The sequence below is a fragment of the Aspergillus niger genome, assembly GCF_000002855.4.
Source record: "Aspergillus niger supercontig An01".
In the NCBI taxonomy this organism is placed as follows: Eukaryota; Fungi; Ascomycota; class Eurotiomycetes; order Eurotiales; family Aspergillaceae; genus Aspergillus; species Aspergillus niger.
In genome coordinates this window covers 2,661,611-2,682,102 of record NT_166518.1, presented here as the reverse complement: position 1 = coordinate 2,682,102, position 20,492 = coordinate 2,661,611, and the positions used below count along the sequence as shown (strand labels likewise).

The 20,492-nt window shown below is 50.3% G+C and overlaps 10 protein-coding genes across 10 annotated transcripts; 4 read left to right on the top strand and 6 right to left on the bottom strand.

Annotated features, from left to right (window-relative positions):
* Positions 1-124: 124 nt before the first annotated feature.
* An01g11400 (uncharacterized protein) lies at positions 125-3,878 on the bottom strand (the record flags this gene model as incomplete). The annotated part of the gene is made up of 10 exons (XM_001389515.3): positions 125-814; positions 880-1,402; positions 1,470-2,132; positions 2,174-2,279; positions 2,338-2,490; positions 2,556-2,755; positions 3,025-3,081; positions 3,233-3,314; positions 3,363-3,609; positions 3,654-3,878. 10 exons carry the CDS (start codon positions 3,876-3,878, stop codon positions 125-127), a joined length of 2,946 nt encoding a protein of 981 aa, XP_001389552.3.
* Positions 3,879-3,940: 62 nt separating this feature from the next.
* On the bottom strand, positions 3,941-5,665 carry An01g11390 (uncharacterized protein; the record flags this gene model as incomplete). The annotated part of the gene is made up of 6 exons (XM_059744150.1): positions 3,941-4,031; positions 4,131-4,690; positions 4,759-4,951; positions 5,055-5,332; positions 5,411-5,542; positions 5,597-5,665. 6 exons carry the CDS (start codon positions 5,663-5,665, stop codon positions 3,941-3,943), a joined length of 1,323 nt encoding a protein of 440 aa, XP_059603323.1.
* A 733-nt stretch (positions 5,666-6,398) lies between these two features.
* Positions 6,399-7,415, top strand: An01g11380 (uncharacterized protein; the record flags this gene model as incomplete). Its single annotated transcript, XM_001389513.1, has 2 exons — positions 6,399-6,662; positions 6,738-7,415. The coding sequence occupies 2 exons, from the start codon at positions 6,399-6,401 to the stop codon at positions 7,413-7,415; spliced, it is 942 nt and encodes a 313-aa protein (XP_001389550.1).
* Positions 7,416-8,265: 850 nt separating this feature from the next.
* Positions 8,266-10,879, top strand: An01g11370 (uncharacterized protein; the record flags this gene model as incomplete). Its single annotated transcript, XM_059744138.1, has 7 exons — positions 8,266-8,322; positions 8,363-8,367; positions 8,400-8,571; positions 8,626-9,269; positions 9,364-9,739; positions 9,800-10,535; positions 10,632-10,879. The coding sequence occupies 7 exons, from the start codon at positions 8,266-8,268 to the stop codon at positions 10,877-10,879; spliced, it is 2,238 nt and encodes a 745-aa protein (XP_059603322.1).
* A 1,861-nt stretch (positions 10,880-12,740) lies between these two features.
* An01g11360 (uncharacterized protein) lies at positions 12,741-14,436 on the bottom strand (the record flags this gene model as incomplete). Its single annotated transcript, XM_059744132.1, has 6 exons — positions 12,741-12,797; positions 12,846-12,932; positions 12,983-13,456; positions 13,506-14,110; positions 14,177-14,338; positions 14,394-14,436. The coding sequence occupies 6 exons, from the start codon at positions 14,434-14,436 to the stop codon at positions 12,741-12,743; spliced, it is 1,428 nt and encodes a 475-aa protein (XP_059603321.1).
* Positions 14,437-14,445: 9 nt separating this feature from the next.
* An01g11350 (hypothetical protein) lies at positions 14,446-14,865 on the bottom strand (the record flags this gene model as incomplete). The annotated part of the gene is made up of 2 exons (XM_059744125.1): positions 14,446-14,703; positions 14,785-14,865. The coding sequence occupies 2 exons, from the start codon at positions 14,863-14,865 to the stop codon at positions 14,446-14,448; spliced, it is 339 nt and encodes a 112-aa protein (XP_059603320.1).
* Positions 14,866-15,196: 331 nt separating this feature from the next.
* An01g11340 (uncharacterized protein) lies at positions 15,197-16,571 on the top strand (the record flags this gene model as incomplete). Its single annotated transcript, XM_001389509.3, has 5 exons — positions 15,197-15,340; positions 15,394-15,424; positions 15,476-15,795; positions 15,870-16,416; positions 16,474-16,571. The coding sequence occupies 5 exons, from the start codon at positions 15,197-15,199 to the stop codon at positions 16,569-16,571; spliced, it is 1,140 nt and encodes a 379-aa protein (XP_001389546.1).
* A 100-nt stretch (positions 16,572-16,671) lies between these two features.
* On the bottom strand, positions 16,672-17,452 carry An01g11330 (uncharacterized protein; the record flags this gene model as incomplete). The annotated part of the gene is made up of 2 exons (XM_001389508.1): positions 16,672-17,374; positions 17,433-17,452. 2 exons carry the CDS (start codon positions 17,450-17,452, stop codon positions 16,672-16,674), a joined length of 723 nt encoding a protein of 240 aa, XP_001389545.1.
* A 935-nt stretch (positions 17,453-18,387) lies between these two features.
* On the top strand, positions 18,388-18,717 carry An01g11320 (uncharacterized protein; the record flags this gene model as incomplete). Its single annotated transcript, XM_001389507.1, has 1 exon — positions 18,388-18,717. One exon carries the CDS (start codon positions 18,388-18,390, stop codon positions 18,715-18,717), a length of 330 nt encoding a protein of 109 aa, XP_001389544.1.
* A 325-nt stretch (positions 18,718-19,042) lies between these two features.
* On the bottom strand, positions 19,043-20,370 carry An01g11310 (uncharacterized protein; the record flags this gene model as incomplete). The annotated part of the gene is made up of 3 exons (XM_001389506.3): positions 19,043-20,128; positions 20,184-20,210; positions 20,269-20,370. 3 exons carry the CDS (start codon positions 20,368-20,370, stop codon positions 19,043-19,045), a joined length of 1,215 nt encoding a protein of 404 aa, XP_001389543.1.
* Between the last annotated feature and the right edge of the window lie 122 nt (positions 20,371-20,492).

Below are 20,492 nucleotides of genomic sequence, written 5' to 3'. Positions count from 1 at the left end.
ACAACGCGCTGTCGAGATGATTTGCTCTGAATTAGACAATCTACCTTATAGTTTATATAGATCGATATGGCACTGACCTACATGCATAATTCTAAGTGCGATGGACCACTCGCATCGAAGCTAACTAGGAGGCAACCGATTCATAGCTACTGGCAGCCTCATCACCACCGGTCTCCTCCCAAAATGCTCGCACGTTTTCGCGTGTAATAAAACTCAAAACGCGCTTCTTATCCAGCAGGGTGAAGCCTTCTGATATCATCACATTATTGAACATTCGTTGGAGTTTATGCCTCGCAAAGCGGCACATCATCGCTACTTCGCGCACATCCAGATCCTGCTCGTCTTGACGTGCAACCCATACATTTCCAATATCATGGTTCCAATACAGAGGAGCCCAGCCCCATGAAGAGTCTAAAGGGTTGGTTTCCATCATCATGAATGCCACATTCTGATTGCTGCTTGCGGACCATATTCCGTCCCATCCGGGAGGGTCATGGTGGAACACAGGGTTGGGGTCTTTCCAAAAGATGAGCGGTATGCCGAGAAGAGCGGAAATCGGCGAAATAGAATCGCGCTGCCTAGCAGAAAGAGAAATCCGGGTTGAGCGATTTATGTCGATTGAAACGAACGGCTCCGATCCATGGAGCTTTATCTCCCCGTCGCAGCAAACCTTCACGCTCCGAACAACCTTATGAGCCCGATACTGCAGATCTGGAACAGATTCTCTGACATCCGTGTTTGCATACCTTACTAGGTAGTCCATCAGATGCCGAAAATCGGCCAGTTTTATGTCGGCATAGTCTTCTGGGTGGATCTGCCGCATCGCAACCATGAGCCATTGTATGCGTGGGGAGGGCTCATGGTGGATGAGGCTCTTACAGAAGCCAGTATGCTTTGATTTGGGGGCGAATTGTCGATTAGATATGCGTCGCGATGCAGCAGAGTAACACAGTATCCTTCATTCCGCAGGGTAGATGAAGCGAAACCAGACCCTAAGTTTCGATCTCGTATCTCGTCGTGTTCCACATGCAATCTTCCTGTATTCGGTGAACCAGGACCAAGGTATGAATGCACTAGTGCATCTGTCCACCACCCTCTTGAATCTTCGTCGTATCGGCGCTTAGTAAGGATCCATATCAGAATAGGCTCTGCTTTGTCCACTGGGAAGAAAATGGCTCGCCTGTGCTCTGGGGATGGACGGCCAGGCTGGGTCGCAAACTTCTTGCAAAGCAACTTGTGGGAAGGAAAATCGCTTTCTTGGCAATTTTTGGAACAATAATATATGCTGCGACAGCACCCACATCGCCGGGCTGGCGTTTTATTACACATCACGCAACAGTCTTCAGGTTCAAAGTTTGGGCGTGGGTCAGTCCTCGTGTGTAAATCTTGGGTCTTGCCCTCGCTGTGTCATGTTATTGTCAGTTATCAACAGTCACCTATCCTTTAGAAAAGCAACAGGGCGGTCTCACTTAAGTTGCAGCTTTGTCCAGTTTTTGGTCTGCTCGGCTTTATCTGTATCCACATACTTCTGTCTTTGGTGCCACTCTTCCCGCGTAAGGTTTGAAAAGTCCGACAGAATGTCCGATTGCATGACATTTGGTAAGGCCGCCGTTGCACCTGGTTGGTTCCTTTCTATGACTGAGCCTCGGATGCGTCTTAGAAGGTCGTTTTCTAAACCAATGGTAGCGAGATATATAGCATCCGAATTTGAGCACGGAACTCCCCAGGCAGGATAGCACACGCCATGCCTACCCCGACTTTCAATTGGTTTTTTCATCGCAGCCAGGAACGTTTCACAAAGGAGACAAGACTTTTTGCTGCACCCAAAGTATTCCAACATTCTCTGTTGTCCACGACACTCTTCGTAATGCCGTATGAACTGCATTTCAGCATGCAGTGAGAAAGACCTGGCACAGGCCTGTTTGAAATTTTGTCTATGGGGATCAAGCAATTCGATGACTGATTTGGTTGCAACTCCAAGACCCAATCGCTCCCAAGCTGTGGCAATATCGACCACCAGTTCCATAGCAAGTGTCGTCTTTGGCGCGGAAGGCACTAGAGAAATTCGACTGTGTCGAAGCTGTGACTCCCAAAGAGCAATTTCCCGCAAACGCCTACAGTCCGTCAATGGCCTGGCAACGAATTTTAGACACACCCAAAGCCGCGAACCAACCTTGGGCCCAAGTGCATCCAGAAGTAACTGTTGCATTTCTGTTGAACAGACACAGCTGTAGGCCCTTTGTACCAAAAGAGACCTAAAATCTGCGGTAACTCTCTTGCTATCAAAGCACAGCAAAAGCTCAGCCATCGTTGTCCAAGTTTGGGCTGCCGACTCACGTCCAGGCCATGCCTGCGGGTGCCAATCCGTATCCTTATGACTGCTTGCGTAGGTTCTTCGGCAGGCGGCGATCCGGTAGTCAACTCGACTAGCTGTGTAGTTGATCGAAGCGGCCTCGAAGTCAGTAATGGGATCCGCTGTTCTATTCAGCTCTGCCAGGGAGTCATATCCAGTTAGTCATGGCTGCATCCAATCTTATTACTCCGCACATGCATACCTTTGGTGCTGGCACAACAGGTTAGATAGTCCTCTAACATCCGACAATACTTCAGTGTCGCAGGATCAAAGGCGCCGCAATCTGAACCGAATCCATCATTCCTTGCACGTCCACATAAACAGTATCTCTGCTTTCGCGCATTGCAGCTGCAGTAACCCCGTCCCATCCCTTGCACGGCGACAGCAACTGGCAAATACAGTCTAGAAACTTCCGCAGAACAGAATCCCTTGACGCGGATAGAGTTACAGCTTCTGCTGCCCCAGTCTCCGTCTTATCATCAACTGCCGCTTCAATCTCAGTGTCACTGTCTGTATCACTGGGAGCTGCATCTTCAGCCTTCTCGGCCTGCGCGTGGCTTCTCCCTCTCGTAAGATAGGCTAGAATATGCGCTGCTCAAACAACGCGTGCGATATGCTCTTCCTGAAGGTGAGTCATTTCTGATGACAATTCGGTTCTCAATATCACATACGGTATTCGTGATAGCGGAAGGTGCGATGTGTTGAACAGCTGGCGCGGGGTAGGAAGGCTGGCGCTAATTTGCCAATCGTCCTATAACATAGACACAGATGTCACAAGGAAAGGTACCTGGATAGACTCGCCACAACGACAACAGTCTAGAGGTACTATCGTACTTTATTTGTTATTTGTTGGTTTTGAAACCGTGCGTGGTATCATACAGATCATCCAAAGCACGATATCCTCGGTTTCCTTTAAATCTTAGCTGCCACGCGTTTAACTCGCTGGGTGAGATATTCCTTTCTACAAATTATTAGCTAGTTTGTAGGCATCATTGAGCCTCTTGCTTACGCTTTCTAGATCCACAGTATTTCTCTTGATGTGCTTTGAGACAGGAAGAAATATGCTTGTTAAGCCTTGTTGCTTTCATCGCTTCCAACCTTCCACAGAGAATAAGGGAAAGAGAGCAAATTGCTGAACCTGACTTTCCACCACCTCGTAGACAGAGAAGGGTTAGGACCCCCATTGGCCCAGAGTAACCACAGCCATACCGGTAAGACCTCTGGAGTAGTATGCCCAGTAAGGAGGGGGTGCTCATCTATTTCTTTCATCATGCCATGCCTTGATAAGGTATGGACTAACATAAGACCAATTCGTGCGTAATTCACTTAGAGGCCGGCGAACTAGGGCGACCCTTGATTTCTCATGATCCTCAAAACTATTCGCTACATGTAATAGGCTGACTGAGCAAGCTAGGTACAAAAGTTGACGTCGAAGGGCCAGTATTGATTTGAAGAGCGACGAAAGCCGGTCGTTAATTCTTGAGGTCGACTCAAAGCCCCCCATGACAGGCATTTGAATGTCCATTATTAGAACAATACCGCAGTGTTGTTCCTTTGAACGTCTTGAGCGCTTCCTAGCCATTTTCTCTACAACAGTTCAAACTGTGGTTGAATATTGCAAGCATCTTGATAGCCACTTTGCGAGTAACCTCTTTGTCCTTGGCAAGCAGGATTAGGTCTATCTAATCAAGTAGGAACCATGAATAGTAACAGGGAATGCTAATTCCTTCAACTCTAAGCCAGCAGCAGTCACCGGTGACGGCGCTTTCCAGCGAACCCCCAGTGAATCTGATGGGCTGCCTTCACATCAACATTGAGCTCTTCAGCGAACGTCCACACCAGGCCTGGATTCTTCTGAAACATGCGGCCGATGAGGACCATATCGAGACCCGCGTTCAAAAGGTCATTAGCCTGCGGACCGGAGGTGATGGCCCCAACGGATGCCACCAGAAGACGATCACCCAGAGCCTCTTTCACCTGGAATGCGTAGGGGGACTGGTAGGCTGGGCCCCCCTTGATCTGCTGCCGAGGATCATTCCCTCCGCTGGATACATCAAGGACATCCACCCCGTGCTCCACCAGAACCTCCGCCAACCGGACTGTCTGGCTCGCGTCCCAGCTGGGTTCGTTCTCCAGGTGCTCCAGCCAGTCAGTACCACTCACGCGGAAGAAGAGAGGCATGTTCGGAGTCATATGCTGCCGAGAGATGTCAACTAGCTCGAGGGCCAAGCGAATTCGGTTTTCGAAGCTTCCCCCGTATTCGTCTGTTCGTTTGTTGGATGCGGGGGAGAGGAATTCATGAATAAGGTACCCATGCGCACCGTGGATCTCGATTGCCTTGCGACGGAAATCAAGCGGGGTCAGATGACGGAACATTCTTTAAAGGAAGCGGATGGAAGACATACATCGAACCCGGCACGGACCGCTCTCTTTACCGCTTCACCCCAAGCCTCGACCAAGGATCGTATCTCGCCGTGAGACAACTCCCGAGGAATGATGTTCTTATCCTTGAAGGCGATCGCACTCGGGGCAACCACATCGTCTGGCCAGCCATGACGCTGTTCCAAACGCAAGGCAGAGGTTAGTCCAGAAGCTTGGCTGAAAGAAAGAGTGAAGAGGGGTTCTTACCGGTGCAAAGCCATCGTGGTCAATGCCATTGACCGATTTAACGGGAGCTCCGGGCCCTCGGTTCATGCTCAACCACGGGGCAACAGTGCTCGCTTTCCGGCCCGCATGCGAGAGTTGGATTCCGATCAACTGGCCCTGGCTATGAGCAAAGTCCACGATCCTCTTCAACGGGCCGATTTGCGAGTCTTTCCAGAGGCCTGAATCCTCTGGGGTGATCCGGCCGTTAGCTGTGACCGCAGTGGCTTCCACAAAGGAGAGGCCGGGTCCACGCGAGATGATGCCACCCAGGTGAGCAAAGTGCCAGTCAGTGTGATGTCCATCTTCGGCTGAATATTGGCAGAGAGGAGAGAGCTTGAGAATTCTAGGTTAGTCTCGAATTGCCAAGATTTGAACAACAACAGAAAGGAAAAGTGACACGAAGCAGCTCACCAGAATTCTGTTCTGGAGCTCAATTCCTCGAATACGCAGCGGCGTAAACAGCTTGGGTGTCTGAGGGTCTTGGGACGCGGGCACGAGAGCGGTGCCCGCCGTCGGAGTCTGCTTGGGGGTGAAGTAGGGAATCTGCAGGGGATCGTCAGCAATGAAGCGTCCAATGTGCCGGAAGTTCTAACTTACACCGCTCGCCGGTTCGTTAGCGATCTCCACAATCTCACTTTCATCGGCGTTGAGGTAGCGGGAAGGCATCTTTGTTGGCTTTCGTATTGTCGAGTCGAATGTACTCGGATTGCGTTGCCAGACCTTTATTGAACTTGATTTCACTCCATGCGAGAGTCGTTCTACTTCGTACAAAGAGGGCAATAAAACGGGTGTATATTTCTAAGCGCAGCCTGAGTGATTAAAGTACCATGAAACGCCCAAGTGTGAGTAATGTGAGGGTCAGATAGTTTAGATCTCATCGAACGCCACACCGCGCACTATCCAGGGTTACAAAATGACCTTCTTACTAATGGCGCTGATGTAGTTACATGAGCTTGTCTCCGGGTGTTCCCACCTGCACATCCACCATTGGCTATGATGCAACAACCGGACACGCTCCGAGTCCGGTGGACTCGGACTTGGCATTCAACGGATGGTCCGGCGGACCGTCATTTTTATAGAAGTTGGCATCTGACACCCCAAAACAGAACAATAGACGAAAAAAGGAAAAGAAAAGAAACGGAGAATAGAAGGCTGAATCCCTCACCCATCTCCACACTACGATCGTTGCTTTTCTTGGACCGGAGGGGGGCAAAGACAAACCTCCATTCTAGTTAACGTCACCACGTTAGGATGACAAATGCTTTAGGTTCTGACAAATTCACCAGGATATTCTGGTATATGCTCGATGTATTCGAAAAAATAGTATAAAAGCTGAGAGATGTAGCAAGAAACCTCGACCAAGTCAATCATACTTTGTGTCTTTGCTCGTAAATCCAAGATGAATACCCCCACCATCGGAGTCTTCCCAGCTGCAGGAGGTATTGGCGGGAGCACCGTCAAGCATCTCTTGCCACGTCTTCCATCTAAGAAGCTTGTGTTTATCGCTCGGAGTCCTGAAAAACTCAGGAGCTTGCCCGTGGACCAAGCTGTTCTCCGGCAGGCTGACTACGACGACGACGAGAGCTTGAAGGTTGCATTCGAGGGGCTGAACATACTCTTCCTAATCTCCTACGCGTCTGTGGAGCATGAATATCGAACTGAGGTAAGACTTAACCCCCCCTTATGTGGAAGCATCCAGTCCGAAACACATGCTGACCGCGATATGCTTGGGGGATAGCGACACCGCACTGCCATCGACCATGCGATTCGCATGGGTGTGACACATATCTTCTACGGGTCGCTAGGCTACGGTGGGAACCCCGAAGGTGATAAGTCGGTGGCACACGTCATGCAGGCGCACTTGGACACCGAAAGATACCTGGAGGAATGCACGCGGCAGCATGTGGGTTTCTCCTACACGGTCATCCGCGAAGGTCTCTACTCCGAGTCGTACCCGCTCTATACCGCTTTCTTTGATCCGAAGCAGCCCGTCGACGAGATCAAGATCCCCCACGATGGTGCGGGCCAGGGGATCGCGTGGGTGAAGCGTGAGGAACTTGGGGAAGGGTCCGCAGAGCTCATCAAGAGATTCGTGCAGGACCCGAACGGGTTTCCCTATCGCAATCGCAAAGTGCTCTTGTCCGGCCCGCGAACCCTGACCCTCGGGGAAACGGTTGCCATTCTGGCCAAGCTCGCCAATCATACGGTGCGCATTCGCCAGGTCTCCGTGGATGAATTCGCCAGACAACCTCAGGTTTCTTCCAACTTCACTTACCATGGCGTGGATCATTCGAAGTTGTGGACCTCCACCTTTGAGGCCTTTCGCCGAGGAGAAGGCGCTTTCGTGTCCCCTTTGCTAGGCGAGCTCCTGGGACGCGAGCCGGAGGACTTTGAGACTACCGTGTCCCGGTCTTGACTGTACCATTGAGGAAATAGCCAGTCGGGAATGAGAAGACTTGGATCCTCTCGTTCGTCTGTGTTATTTTTCTTCTGTGTAAACATGATATTTGTATAGGATTCGCATAGATTTGGATGGATTTTTGCAACCGTAACATGATTATTACCTTATGTTGGAACAGATCCCTGCTAAGTAGACCAAAACGATATATCGATGGCTAGAAGCAGCAGGGGTGACTCACAATGTCTCAACACCTTGCCTAGTATTGATCCCCCAGGCCAGTCAGAAGAACAAGCAGAAGATAGAGCATTGGTAGTAATTTGGGAACAGACACATGCATGACGCAGGCCTATAGACAGCTAAATCGGAGTGTTACTGCGAGTAACGGCAAGTAGGTAGTCAAGTATCCAGCAACCCTTATAACATGAACTACTAGTAGTAAGTACTTACTGTAGTACTGAGTTATGGGGTCAATTATGCGACCAATGGCAGGAAAGGTGGTGGACAGAGATGGAAAAAACTCCAGTGGATTACTAAGCACTGTGACTGTAACCAACCTTAACTACACACATAATTCCAGCACACCTTACCTGTTTAAGATCACGGGAAAGCTATCATATCTTGCTAGATCTAGTCTAAGTTCTGTCTTCTTTATGCAGAAGTCTGCTTGAAGTATAAACCTCCCGTCGAACCATGTCAGATGGGGCTCGCTCGAGATTCCCTCCGGGCAAACCGTCCGCTTCGTCACGACGGCATGCCTGCGATCGCTGTCGAAGGCAGAAGCTAAAAGTAAGGAGACAAGATCGACGCGTCTTTCCCACCCCCGCGCTGACCGGTATGCGCTCCATCAGTGCGATGTTGAGAAGCCATGTTCTCTATGCATGCGCTCTGGCTTTGTCTGCGAGACAACCTCGGCACCTTTGCGGTAGGTCGATCGTTGTCCACTGGCTACGTTGAACTCCTAGATTAAGTAAGTTCTAGCAAGTCGATCCGATCCTCTAGGTCTTCCGGCTTGCGGGATAGAAGCAGCTATCATTTGCGCTCTGGTATGGGGACTCCCTTAGGAGTTGATCAAGCCCGTCGCGGCTTCCATCACGGCCTCAACAAGCATTTGGAATCCCTTGCCGAACCCGATCAATATCACCAAGCATCTGCAGTAGAGCTTACTGATCAGGTAACCGTCGATACCCGTCATTTCTCTTTGCCCTGACCACTGATGTTCGGGTAGCTTTTTCAGAAGCACGATCAAGGGTCGCAAGCGTCACCTGCGGCTCCTGGGAACACTTCTGCGCTTCCTGGAGGGGCATTTCTGAGCACCCGAAACCTGGGACACGCCAGCAGGGAAGAAAGTACTAGCCTCGCTGAACACTTCCCGGGTCTCATACTTCCATCTCGGGCGATCTCGGACTTCTTGCTGCAATCGTACTGGGACTCGGTTCACTGGTTTACACTGCTCTTCCACATTCCTTCATTCGAGCACAGCTACCGCCAGATTCTCGATGATCAATGTGTAACTGCCCGGCAGAGAGGCACTGCAGTCCTGATACTAATGGCGCTCACACTGGGGGCCACATATGCCCCGGACGAGCAAAGCATGCAAATGGGGATCTCCCGGTCAGAATTAAGTGTGCTGCAGGAGAGTATGCTGAACCAGATCCGATCCCACTTTTTTGACATGTTAGACACAGGAGGGGTAGAGTGTGTGCAGTTATGCATCCTGCTCAGTACATTTCACCTCTACACTGGTAAACCGAACCTGGCAATGCCCATACTTGGCGCGGGCATCCGCAGCGCCCAGGCGCAGGGGCTGCACAAGGAGGCGCTGTGGGGCCCTGCGAATGAGATTGTGGTTGAAGTCCGCCGGAGGACTTGGTGGGCTCTCTATGTTTTTGACAGGTGCAGTTGCCTTCCGAATGGAGAACAGTAGGATCGATTGACCGTGGATGCTGACGTCCGCAAAAATCAGGTTTGCTTCCATCACCTATGGTCGGCCGCCTTCGATCAGCGACTCGCATTGTGCCGTGGCCATGCCCCGAGATCTGGACGATCTGATGACGGTGCATCCGGTATTTAGCTTGAACCACCATCGTGAATCGAATGCAGACCGGCCACCCGCTACCTTGGGCGCGTATCAGAGGCACAAGTTTGAGCTCTACTCTATTGCCGCTCCCATCATCGGCGATATTTACGATCTTAACGAAGGGAAGTGGGAAGCGGTCATAAACCAGGCTGTGGAGATTAACACGAAGCTGGTCGCATGGTTTGACATGCTGCCCTTGGAGCTCCGACTGGAGCACCATCTTGACCTGGACACCTCGAATCTGACCAGGCATGAAGCGGAGGTGTGTCGAGTGTTTGAGCTTCAGGCCTTGGTCCTGCAATTAGCGTACGACAATATCCAGATTATCCTCCACCGACCTTTTCTCCGATATACACGGCGCCTGATGACTCAGAGCTCTCGCAGCTTGTACTCCGATGCGCGGCCGACCAGCTTCGAACAGTGCGAGCATTGCGCTCGGCGCACCTGCAGCATCATGCCACGGTACCAGAGGGTCCTACGCGCCGCCCAGACCACCCAAGCCGCCGCATACATCGCCATCCAGAACTTCACCGCAGGCGTGACACTGGGGATGGTGGCCCTCTGCAACCTGGGGTCTGTGCAGTCCTTGGATGCCAAGCGCGGGGTGGCGAATTCCATTGCGCTGCAGAAAATGCTCGCCGCCTGCTCCGTCGTATCGTCGCAGACGGTCAAGGTCCTCAAAGAGCTGCTGGAGCTGATCTTCCGTCGAGAATTGCAGAGTTTACTTGGCCAGCCCGCCGCGGAGCCATGCCCTCCGAGTCGCAGTGACGGGATGACGCATGAACCCAACGGGCGCGAGCGTCCGGCGGCACACCGTGGTGGATTCGCAGATGAAGGGGGCCTCGACCCGTCCGTGTCGGCCATAATTCTCAACGACCGAGCAAGCACGGAGCAGCTTTCACCCAAGGTCCCGGGTGCCTCAGAGGCGCGGAGGGATGCGCAGGGTCCAGCCGAAATGCAGCATGAGGGGATGAGCGCGGCGGCGCCGGGTGACGAAGTCGCCAATGCGTTTCCCTTGGTCTGCGGAATTGATGAGGCGCTTGAGTTTGTACAGCGAGGTGTGTACTTTTCTTTTTTCCTTTTTCTCGATATTGGAATGACCCTTGCACTATCCCTGTTCAAATGTTCAGTACGTCTAATCAAGCGATTCATAGTACTGTGGGAGAACTCTGACCCAAGCATACCTCCGAGCAATGACATACTGGCCACCACCGGCATGCAGCTCGAGGCGTCCGCACAACCGCCGCCATCTGTCCCACCAGGATCAACCTTGTCCGACTCCTTGGGAAATCATCTAAGTCCGATGGCCTCGATGGCCGAACCTGCGAGTCACGGCCAAAATAATATCAATACTCTGCAATTAAGTCAGAGCTGGATCTGGAACCCTACCGACTTCTCTTGAGGAAAAGATGTGCCAATCCGTCATTCAAGGCGGGAGAAACAGAAGTCCAGATGACTTTGATGGATCAAATGTATTCACGGAAGGGGGGTAGCAAGAACAAGTTCAAGGAATTGACAATCTATTGAGAGTTATTCGTGATTGAAGAAACTCTCTGCTGTGGCTAACATACAGAGGCAATCTGCACAAACACAAACGGAATGGACTCCGCTGTTACTACACACCGAACTATCACTCTCTCTGTCTCTGGTTTTACATATCTCCTCGACTTGACACAACCAATCCCATCGCTATCAACAACAACCCCCAAGTTCGCTCGCCGCAGTCAGTAAATCTATCCAGCGCGCCCCCCCCCCCCCCCCCCCCCCCCCCACCTTTCCTTCAAATTTGTTCCTCAAAAATCACCATACCCATCCCCAAGCCACGGGAAAAAGAGAAAAAGAAAAAGAAGCAAACAAAAGGGAGCGGTTACCGCATAAACCGCTCCATAAACCCCGGCCCAAGCCCAGCCCGCTTATAATGCGCACGGGCGGCCGCCAGCTTGGGGAAGACATTTTCAATATCTAGCAGGCGGCCCTGGGGATTGACGAGCGCAAACATTGGGTGGCCTGTACAAGGAACCCAATCAATCGTATTCTCCCAGAAAACGCACCAGGCGAGACGGTCGCCCGTCATTCGTTGTTGAGGTGGGTGTAACAGAGCCCCTGTCGCAGCTAAGAGTGGACGTGCAGTTGTGGTTGGAATGTACGGATGGTAGAACTAGGCTTATTCTGTGGATCAAGCTTGATGTCGTCAACAAGAGGATGCAACTGGAGAAATGGAAGGGGCGTATTCATCTAGTTTACCGATATTTGAAACATTTCCGTGGTCAACGGGCCGTTAATCTTACCTTGTGAGTTGAGATTCGATGGCCCTGTTGCTTTTCCTCCCACGGCCTCGAATCCTCGGAATGAGTTTTGCATTTCTGAGGACCTATTGAAGAGCTTCGCGATGGAAGTCAATGAAGTTCTCTTTATTAATTGATTGACGGTTAATACTTAATAGGGATTTTTGTTCCCTTAAGGATCCTTTATAATATACAGGAACGAAGATCTCTGTAACTACATAGGGCTGTCCGAGACATTCATCAACTAGACCCGTAAGCGTCAAGACTTGACCGCTAGATATATATTCTTAGTACTAAGAACTACTACTCCTACAAGGAAACGAAAGGCTTATGATCATCTTAAGATAGAACGATTACAAGCTTAGGATTGACATAAATCTCTCTAGCTACGTCGGAGGAATGCTCTCAACATGTTACAAACTCCATAGACTTGCTAGGTATACTAAAAAATAAGGTCATTGATGAGTCAGTTTATACATTAGGAGAAGTGTATGTCGACGAACGCAGACTACTTGTACATATATAAAGACGTGAGCTAGCTTCAGGTGAACACTTACGCCTTCTGTTACTGAAGTAACTATTGGAAGCCTGCTTGTCTTCACTATACATGAAAGGCGTTGTGGCATAATGTTACGTGGACAAAGGAGGCAAGAAAGTTATGGGGAAGATCTACGACTGATGAAAACAGCCAGGATACCAGGAATAATACGATGCTCTTCACAAATTTTGTTCAGAAGCTAGAGAGTAAGATAATATAGGCCTGTAATGAGAGACATGTCACTATAAACATGCACAATTGGAGCTTCAGAGTGTCGATGACATCCTGAAGAGTGCACAAATGCTTCCTTATGACGGAGAGCAGGCTGTACGGTAGCAGATAGCAATTCCACACGGCAATGTGGAAATCAGTCAACAGGTAAGCCGAACCATGGCCTCAATTAGTCACGGCAACGCTTCGGCTTCAGCTGAGGCCAATGCTTAGTAGTCATCGCCACGACTGATCACTTCCTTTCCACCATTGTGGAGCAGGATAGTCTATAAATTGTTAGGCTTCAGCTGATAAACCTGGCGGAAAGCTCTTACGTGTTCAAATTGGGCCGTGTATGAGCCCTTCACATCGACCAATGGTTCGTAATATTCGACGATGCCGTTATCAATCAAATGTCTCATCTGCATACTGAGTCAGCATATGTTTATCTTATAATCTCCTACTTGCTTACCCCGAGATGGTATTTCTCCACACCGAGACGCTCAAGGTACCGACGGCAGAAGACAAGGCTTCCAAAATTGGCGTCGATAGTCTTAAGAAGATTCTTGGCAGAGGAAAGACGCAGGTTTGCACCTGAGACATCGGTGTTCCTTCCGTAGCCATAGACTCCCACCTGAGGAGCATTAGCCTTGCTAAACACATTGGACAAACAGAGACCTACATCATCATGGAGAACTCCTCTGCCGGTACTTCCAAATGTTTCGATAGCGAAGACTTCACCCTCCTCCATCTTATCCGGCCTGTCGTTCTTGATGAACGGGACCTGTTTACCACCATGAATATTATACCGAAGGATATCATGCCCGGTAATATTCCTGATGGCTTTAACAGGGTGGGTCTTTCCGGCGATTTCGACCTCGTAGCTTTCCATGACTTCCTGGATCGCTGCGCCGATTTCACTCACTCTGGCGTCAATGCCAGCGTGCTACAAACGTTAGCTGTGGTCAGAGGTGGTCATTAGAAGGTAGAAATACCATGATGCCAGTATTAGTCGCCTCCTTCACAGCCGTCAAAAGGTTGTCATATGTGTGGTCAAAAGCCACAGTGAAAGCCGAGTCGACAATACGGCCATTGACATGAACGCCAAAATCAACTTTGAGCACATCACTTTTATCTAAAAAGACATCCTTGGCACCCGGGTTCGGCGTCCAATGGGCTGCAACATTGTTCAAGCACAACCCAGTGGGAAATCCCATTCCCGCCTTGAAACCGTCTCCGGGTTCAAGTCCCTGGTGGCCGGACAAAGCGCGGACCCCGTCCTCAATACCCTCAGCAATTGTAGTGAGACTTGCGCCAGGTTTGATGAGCTCATTCTGGGCATACTGGCGAACCTGACGATGGATCTCGGCGGCTTGACGGTACTCGTCGAGAAAGTCCTTATCCCAAAGACGTGAATTGTAACGCAATTCCTCGTCCGTAGTGCGAGAGGTGTTATCATCCTGGTAAGGGACGCACTCCCCGATGGGATATCCAGACGGGAAGAGGGACGAAACCAGCACACGGGGAGGGCTCGACTGCTTGAGTGGCAGGGTTCCTTTTTTGGTCTTCTTCTTGGACCTCTTGCGTTTCTTTTTCTTATCTATACGAATTATATTATCAGGAATGCAGATCATGGAATGCTTTGTGGAGTGTAATCTGAATGTACCAGTACTATCAGCGGAGGTCTTCACCCCCGCTTCTTCGTTCGCTTCACCGTCATCGTCATTATCATCGTCGAGATTTCCGCCGTCGAGATCGGCTGACTGAGAGCCATTGCGGGCGGGCTTGGGGTTGGGATTGGCAGGCTTGAGCTCGGAGGAATTGGAGGCTAAATGATGCAGACAGGTCAGAACGGAGCTTCTAAAGCTTCGCGGGTGTCATACCATCAGGAGTCTGCCGGTGGCCTTCGGGGCTTTTCGATCCCATGTTGCAATTTCAAGGCGCGATACTGACATTAACCGTGACGCGATACTTCCGATCAGGTTGTGGAAAGAAAGAACGAAGAAAGAAGATGCTGACATTCGAGTTCTTGTCTAGACTCAACTCATCCCCGCTCTCCTTTAGGCTTAGCTCCGGCCCCACTCGCCGCAAATCCAACCACGGGACTACCCTCGGATTAGCTATTAGTCCGGGGAATGGAGCCCTAGGCCGTCCAGATTCTCTGTCAGTATCATTGATCAGACCGGAGTTATGCTGAATTCTCTCGCTGCATAATGAGGTTCAAGTATAATATAGTGTATGCCTAGGTATATGCAACCGGATGTCGGATTTTACCTTCCAGCCAATGAGCTTCTCAACCACAAAAGCGGAGTTTAACCGCGCCGGACGTCCGCCGGAGGTGGCACAGCACACCATACTAGTAGACTCCAACAAAGTACTTTCTCTTCCAACTATGTCTGTTAGTGTTAGTACTACGTTAAGCGCCAAATAATATTAGTTCTTACGACCTCTCCGGTGTTCCGAATTCGGCGTCTGCTGGTCATTTACCTGTCATCGAGGCAACCCAACATGGCAGGGAGTATATCTAGGAACAACGTGCGGGGAAGGCCTCAAATTTATTACTGCCAGTACTACTATCCGGCTATATTTAATGGGTAACCCTCAACAAATTTCAGAGTTGTAAGGATAAAATGCTCAATAGTGACTCGGTACTACACAAACCTGCTGCAGCAACTATCTCACTACCATGTCCTCCAAGTTTGTCGCGAAACGGAGATGTCTGGGTGACGGGTGTGACAATGAATGTAGCACACTGCAATGTCCCACCTGCCTCAAATTAGAGATCAGAGGAAGCTTTTTCTGCTCTCAAGAATGCTTCCAGCGTAGCTGGGTGAGTACGCAACATACATACCCATCTCACCCACAAATCTAATAACGACCAAGAAAATACATAAAGCTATCCACAGAGCAAAGCGTAAGCCATCAGCATTATCTGTGCCATCCACCTCCTACTGAGAAACATCAGAGACCATTCTGTACAACCCCTTCCCATCATTCAAATTCACCGGCTCGCTCCGACCCGTCTACCCACTCTCCGAGCGTCGCACAGTCCCCACCACCATCCAACATCCAGATTACTGGCAAGATGGCATTCCACAAAGCGCACAATCCTTCTATGATCGAAGAGCCAAATTCACCGTCCTTGATAAGGCAGGTCAGGATGCCATGCGAAAGGTCTGCAGACTCGCTCGCGAAGTCCTGGACATTGCAGCAGCCGCCATCAAACCTGGGGTGACAACGGATTATATCGATGAGATCGTGCACAAGGCGTGTATAGAGCGTGATGTATACCTAACACATCCACATTCCTCAGAATTTTACCATACTCGTAATGAGATACTGATGAGGTCAAAATATAGTCCTACCCCTCCCCACTCAACTACAACTTCTTTCCCAAATCCGTCTGCACCTCCCTCAACGAAGTCATCTGCCACGGTATCCCCGACCAGCGCATCCTCGTCGACGGCGACATTCTAAACATTGACGTCACGCTCTACCATGGCGGATATCACGGCGATCTAAACGAGACGTACTACGTTGGGGAGAAAGCGAAAGCGGATCCCGATTCCGTGCGGGTTGTCGAAACAGCCCGAGAGTGTCTGGACATGGCGATTGAGCTTGTCAAGCCTGGGGCGTTGTTCCGGGCTTATGGGGATGTGATTGAGGCGCATGCGCGCAAGAGAGACTGCAGTGTGATTCGGTCGTTCTGTGGACATGGCATTAGCACGGTGTTTCATTGTTTGCCCAGCGTGCCACATTATGCTGGGAATAAGGCCGTCGGGGCAGCGAAAGAGGGTATGTGCTTTACTATCGAGCCGATGGTAGCGCTGGGGACGTATAGAGATATGATATGGCCGGATAATTGGACGGCGGTGACGATGGATGGGAAGAGGACGGCACAGTTCGGTGGGCATACCATTCTTACAAGGATATAAAAAATTATATGTACTGACGCTTTCGCAGAACATACCCTCCTAGTGACGGCGGATGGAGTCGAAATCTTAACTGCCAGATTACCAAACTCTCCAGGCGGACCGGTTCCATACCCCGTCGCAGAGTGATAATCAACAACCTGATATCTTCTATAGTATATGGAATCCATAGATAACAATACATGCACTCCCCACTCAAATACCAAACCAAGTCCCCCTCTCTCAAGTGCTAGGTATCCAACGCGACTCTCGCCTCCGTTCCCCAACTATCCTCCAAAACCACCCCAATACAATGCTTAATATGCTCCTCATGATCAAAGCTAGGCTCAACAATCACCCCCTCCATCTCCCTAACCCGGAACATCTTCCTCCAGTAAAACAAACAATGCACGACATGCCAATCCCTGGTCATCTGCACCCTAGCAGACTGGTTATCTGCCAGCGCAGCAACCTCTTCAATAGCCATGGGTACCGTGTGGTAATCGTCTGCGTAGTACGTCCAACTCCCGTCGGGATTGGGACCAGCGCGCTCAAACTCCGCGGTGAGCTCGTCGTCGCGACAGTGCGGTGGAAGCCAGGCTGCGGCTAGGGAGTCGAATTTGCAGCCTAAAGTGAGGGCTTCAGTGGTGGAGTTGCCGCAGTGACAGGTTTTGGGGGTGGGAAGGTGAGTAGTGGTGATGGAGAGGATGAGGGTTTGTGTGAGGTTGATGAGACCCCAGATGGCGAGGAGGGTGATGAGGGTATTTCGAATGAGGAGTGGTTTGGGGGTGGAGAGGAGGAGGGCTTTTATGTGGTTGAAGAGATGGGAGGGGTGGTATTTGGGATATGGGCTGTTGGTGTTGGTTGTGTTAGGCTGTAGGAGAGCCTCGTCATCTTCGTCGCCTGTCTCTTTGGGGGTTGCGAGCTCAGGGTCGGAGGGGTTGTTGGTCACTCTGCATACATTTTCGTAAGTCTCAATGTGATGTGCATTTTGTGATGAGGAGCGTTTACCGTTCGTACTCGAAGCCCATGGTGGCTAATGGATCGCCCGGAATGTGTGGGACAAAGTGATGTAGGATGTAGGGCGCTTCCAGAGGCTCCTAGAATAAGTAACTGCGGGCACAGCACATACAACGCCAATTAAAGAGACCTTCTCAAGGTAATATGAAGCTATTTCGCTACTAGTCTCAATATGGGCTGATATCATACTCCGAGAATCGGATAACCACAATCCTATCCAGACCAACCCCATCCACCAATCAACCCAAACAGCACCACTCACATCTCCCAACTAACCAACGCTTCCTACTCCAAAATCAATGTGACATCCCACTTGCAATCACCTCCGAAACATCTTCCGAAGTAGCAATCGGCCTAACGAGCAGCTATCACACTCAGCCCCGAAAGCCCCACCAGACTAGCATATTAAATGAGGGGTTCAAACCAGCCCGGCGCAGTCTGGCCTCCCTCTACCACTTTATCGACCTGCCTATTTTATAAACATGCATGTTCCCCTCTCGTGTGGCTGCATGCGTTCCTGTTCAGGTATATGCGCGTTCCGCATTAGTACATGTGCGTTTACTATCTATGGCACGTGTGTGGTCTATTCGCAAGCAAACACAGTGCCCTAAGCCACTTCGGGCTGATTGCCTCATGATGGAGGCTGTTGTTTCTGGGCAGAATTTCCTCTTATGTAGGAGGGGTGGAGGGGATTCGCAATGTTAGACGTGGTTGGACCTCCTGTTGGGCTCTCGGAGTTACGGAGGAGATTCCGAGTGTAATGGCGTTATATGTAGAGATTTGGATTTATTGGACGACAGGGGCAGGGGATTAAGATATGGAGGACTCATAAGCAAGCGGTATCGCTCAGCCTCCTTCGTACTTAGTACCTTCGATAACTCTCAACACAGGGAAGTTTCACACTTTTCTTTTGGTACTACTATCGTTGCCAACTTGAAATCCAACCATGAAGCTCTCGGCAATCTTCCTCCAGGCAAGCGCTTTTCTCATCGCTGCCACTTTAGCCAGTCCCCTCCCGGCTCCCGATGATGGATCTATCCGAATCCCCGTCAAGGGCGCCCCAGCTGAACGTGACGACGGCTCCATTCGCATCCCTGTAAAGGGTGCTCCTGCTGAACGAGATGATGGTGTTTCTAGAATTCCGGTCAAGGGCGCCCCAGAGAAAGAAAGCGACGGTGTCATCCGGATTCCTGTCAAGGGCGCTCCTGCCAGGCGTGAGGACGGCTCGATCAGAATTCCGGTCAAGGGTGCACCAAACAAGCCCGCTCAGTCATAGTGACGGGTTGTCAGATGAGGTGCATCATCTACAATGCATGATATGGAATGTAAGTATTCAGATATCGGTGAAAAGTGGCTATGAACAAGGCTTATATTGACAATCAAAACGCTCAGTCCAAATATGTTTCCCCAAGAACTCCAGACTCCGAAAACGTGCAATTTGGCCCATAGTATTACCAGGAAGAACTTGCAATTGGTGGTGGTCAAGAAATGGGAAGTACGGGGATTGAAATGAACTAGACATGAAGATAGGTCATTAGAAAACTATTATGCGCAATTCCATAAACGATGTTTGCTCACCATACATAGTTGTAAGCAACACATTAAGGACCCCTCTGCGTAATCAAGCCGTACAGCTCGTGGTTCTTTGCCTTGTCAGCCGCACGCTTGACCAAAATCCCTTCAAGTATGTGAGACGCCTTCTCCGAAGTCTCAGTGGCTTCCGTAAGCATCTTATTTGCTCTTGGCTTCTTCCCAATCAAATCAGCAAGACGGGCTAGCAGCCGACGAAGGTCTCTGAAGTGGATGTTGGCTAAAGTGTGGACAAGCTCCCTACACACAGCCTCGATTTGTATTTGGTACCTTCCTATAAAGACGCTAGCTTCCTGCTCGAGATCTGCTGGGTCGTCTGGCAAGGTCCTCTGAGGCTTATCCTGGAGCGAGAGAAGTAGGTCGCAAAGGTCACTCGACCTTATGGCAAGCTGTTGAATCAAAGCCATTAGGATCATTGAGTTTGTGGCACAGATGTCGCAGTTGGCGCAGTCAAGTACGCGAGTACATGTATCAACACCGGTGTGCAAAGACATGAGCAGGTAATCAAGACGTTCACTGTGGTCGATAGTACTCCTTTGGTCGTTGTCACCTCCAACCTTCTCCAGCGTGTCGGCAAGGGACTGAATGCACTTGCAAGGTTGGCCCTGATGCTCAAATGGGCCTTGCGAAGTGACAGGCGTATGAGGGTTCCGAACAAAGACACTAAGACCGCTTTCACTCGAATGTGATGCAGCTGGCGACACCAAATGGGAGGGCCTCAGATGTGCCTCTGAGATCAAAGGCGCCGTTGGGTAACAGGGCATATTATCGTCTAGAGTTAAGTTCAACCCTGGGTGTTCCGTTGTGTTCATGTTGCAGAATTGTCCCCAGTCTTGGTATGAATTGATGAAGACTGGCTCGGGCGCCACGACTGGTGACTGTATTCTGGGGCTGGGTCCAACTGGCGACGGACAATGTATACGCAGAGCTCCAACGCCATTTGTCCTCCGCCGCTTTATGGGAGGTGCCGGAAGATCTGATGCGGGATGTTTCAAGCTCAAAGGCGTGGAGGATGTGGGCGTAGGGGTGCGATACGTGCAATCGGTAGATGACTCTTGGCATCTTTCGCATCCATACAGATCACCATTGCATTTGAGCTTCACAACTGTTAGTCCAGCAATATACCCACGGTCTGATTGCTGGCTGACTGACCTTTTGAGCTCGGCAGGGTTCACATGCCTGATGACCACATGTTAGCATCGCCAATGTCGTCCATATAAACGAATAGATCACCTACCAGTACAGCAGAATTCCGAGAATCCATACCGACCTTTCTCGATAAATCAATGAATTCCAGATTCTTAGATGTACTGTTGTTGCAGCGAAATGCACCGAACATTACGTGGATGATCTTTCCTATACCTGCGAAAGCACCGGTTGGAAGCTGGTTGTAGATCTTATGTTCCGAAAACAAAGGAGATGCTCATTCCAGAATTGAGCTTGAGATAGAGAATATCATGA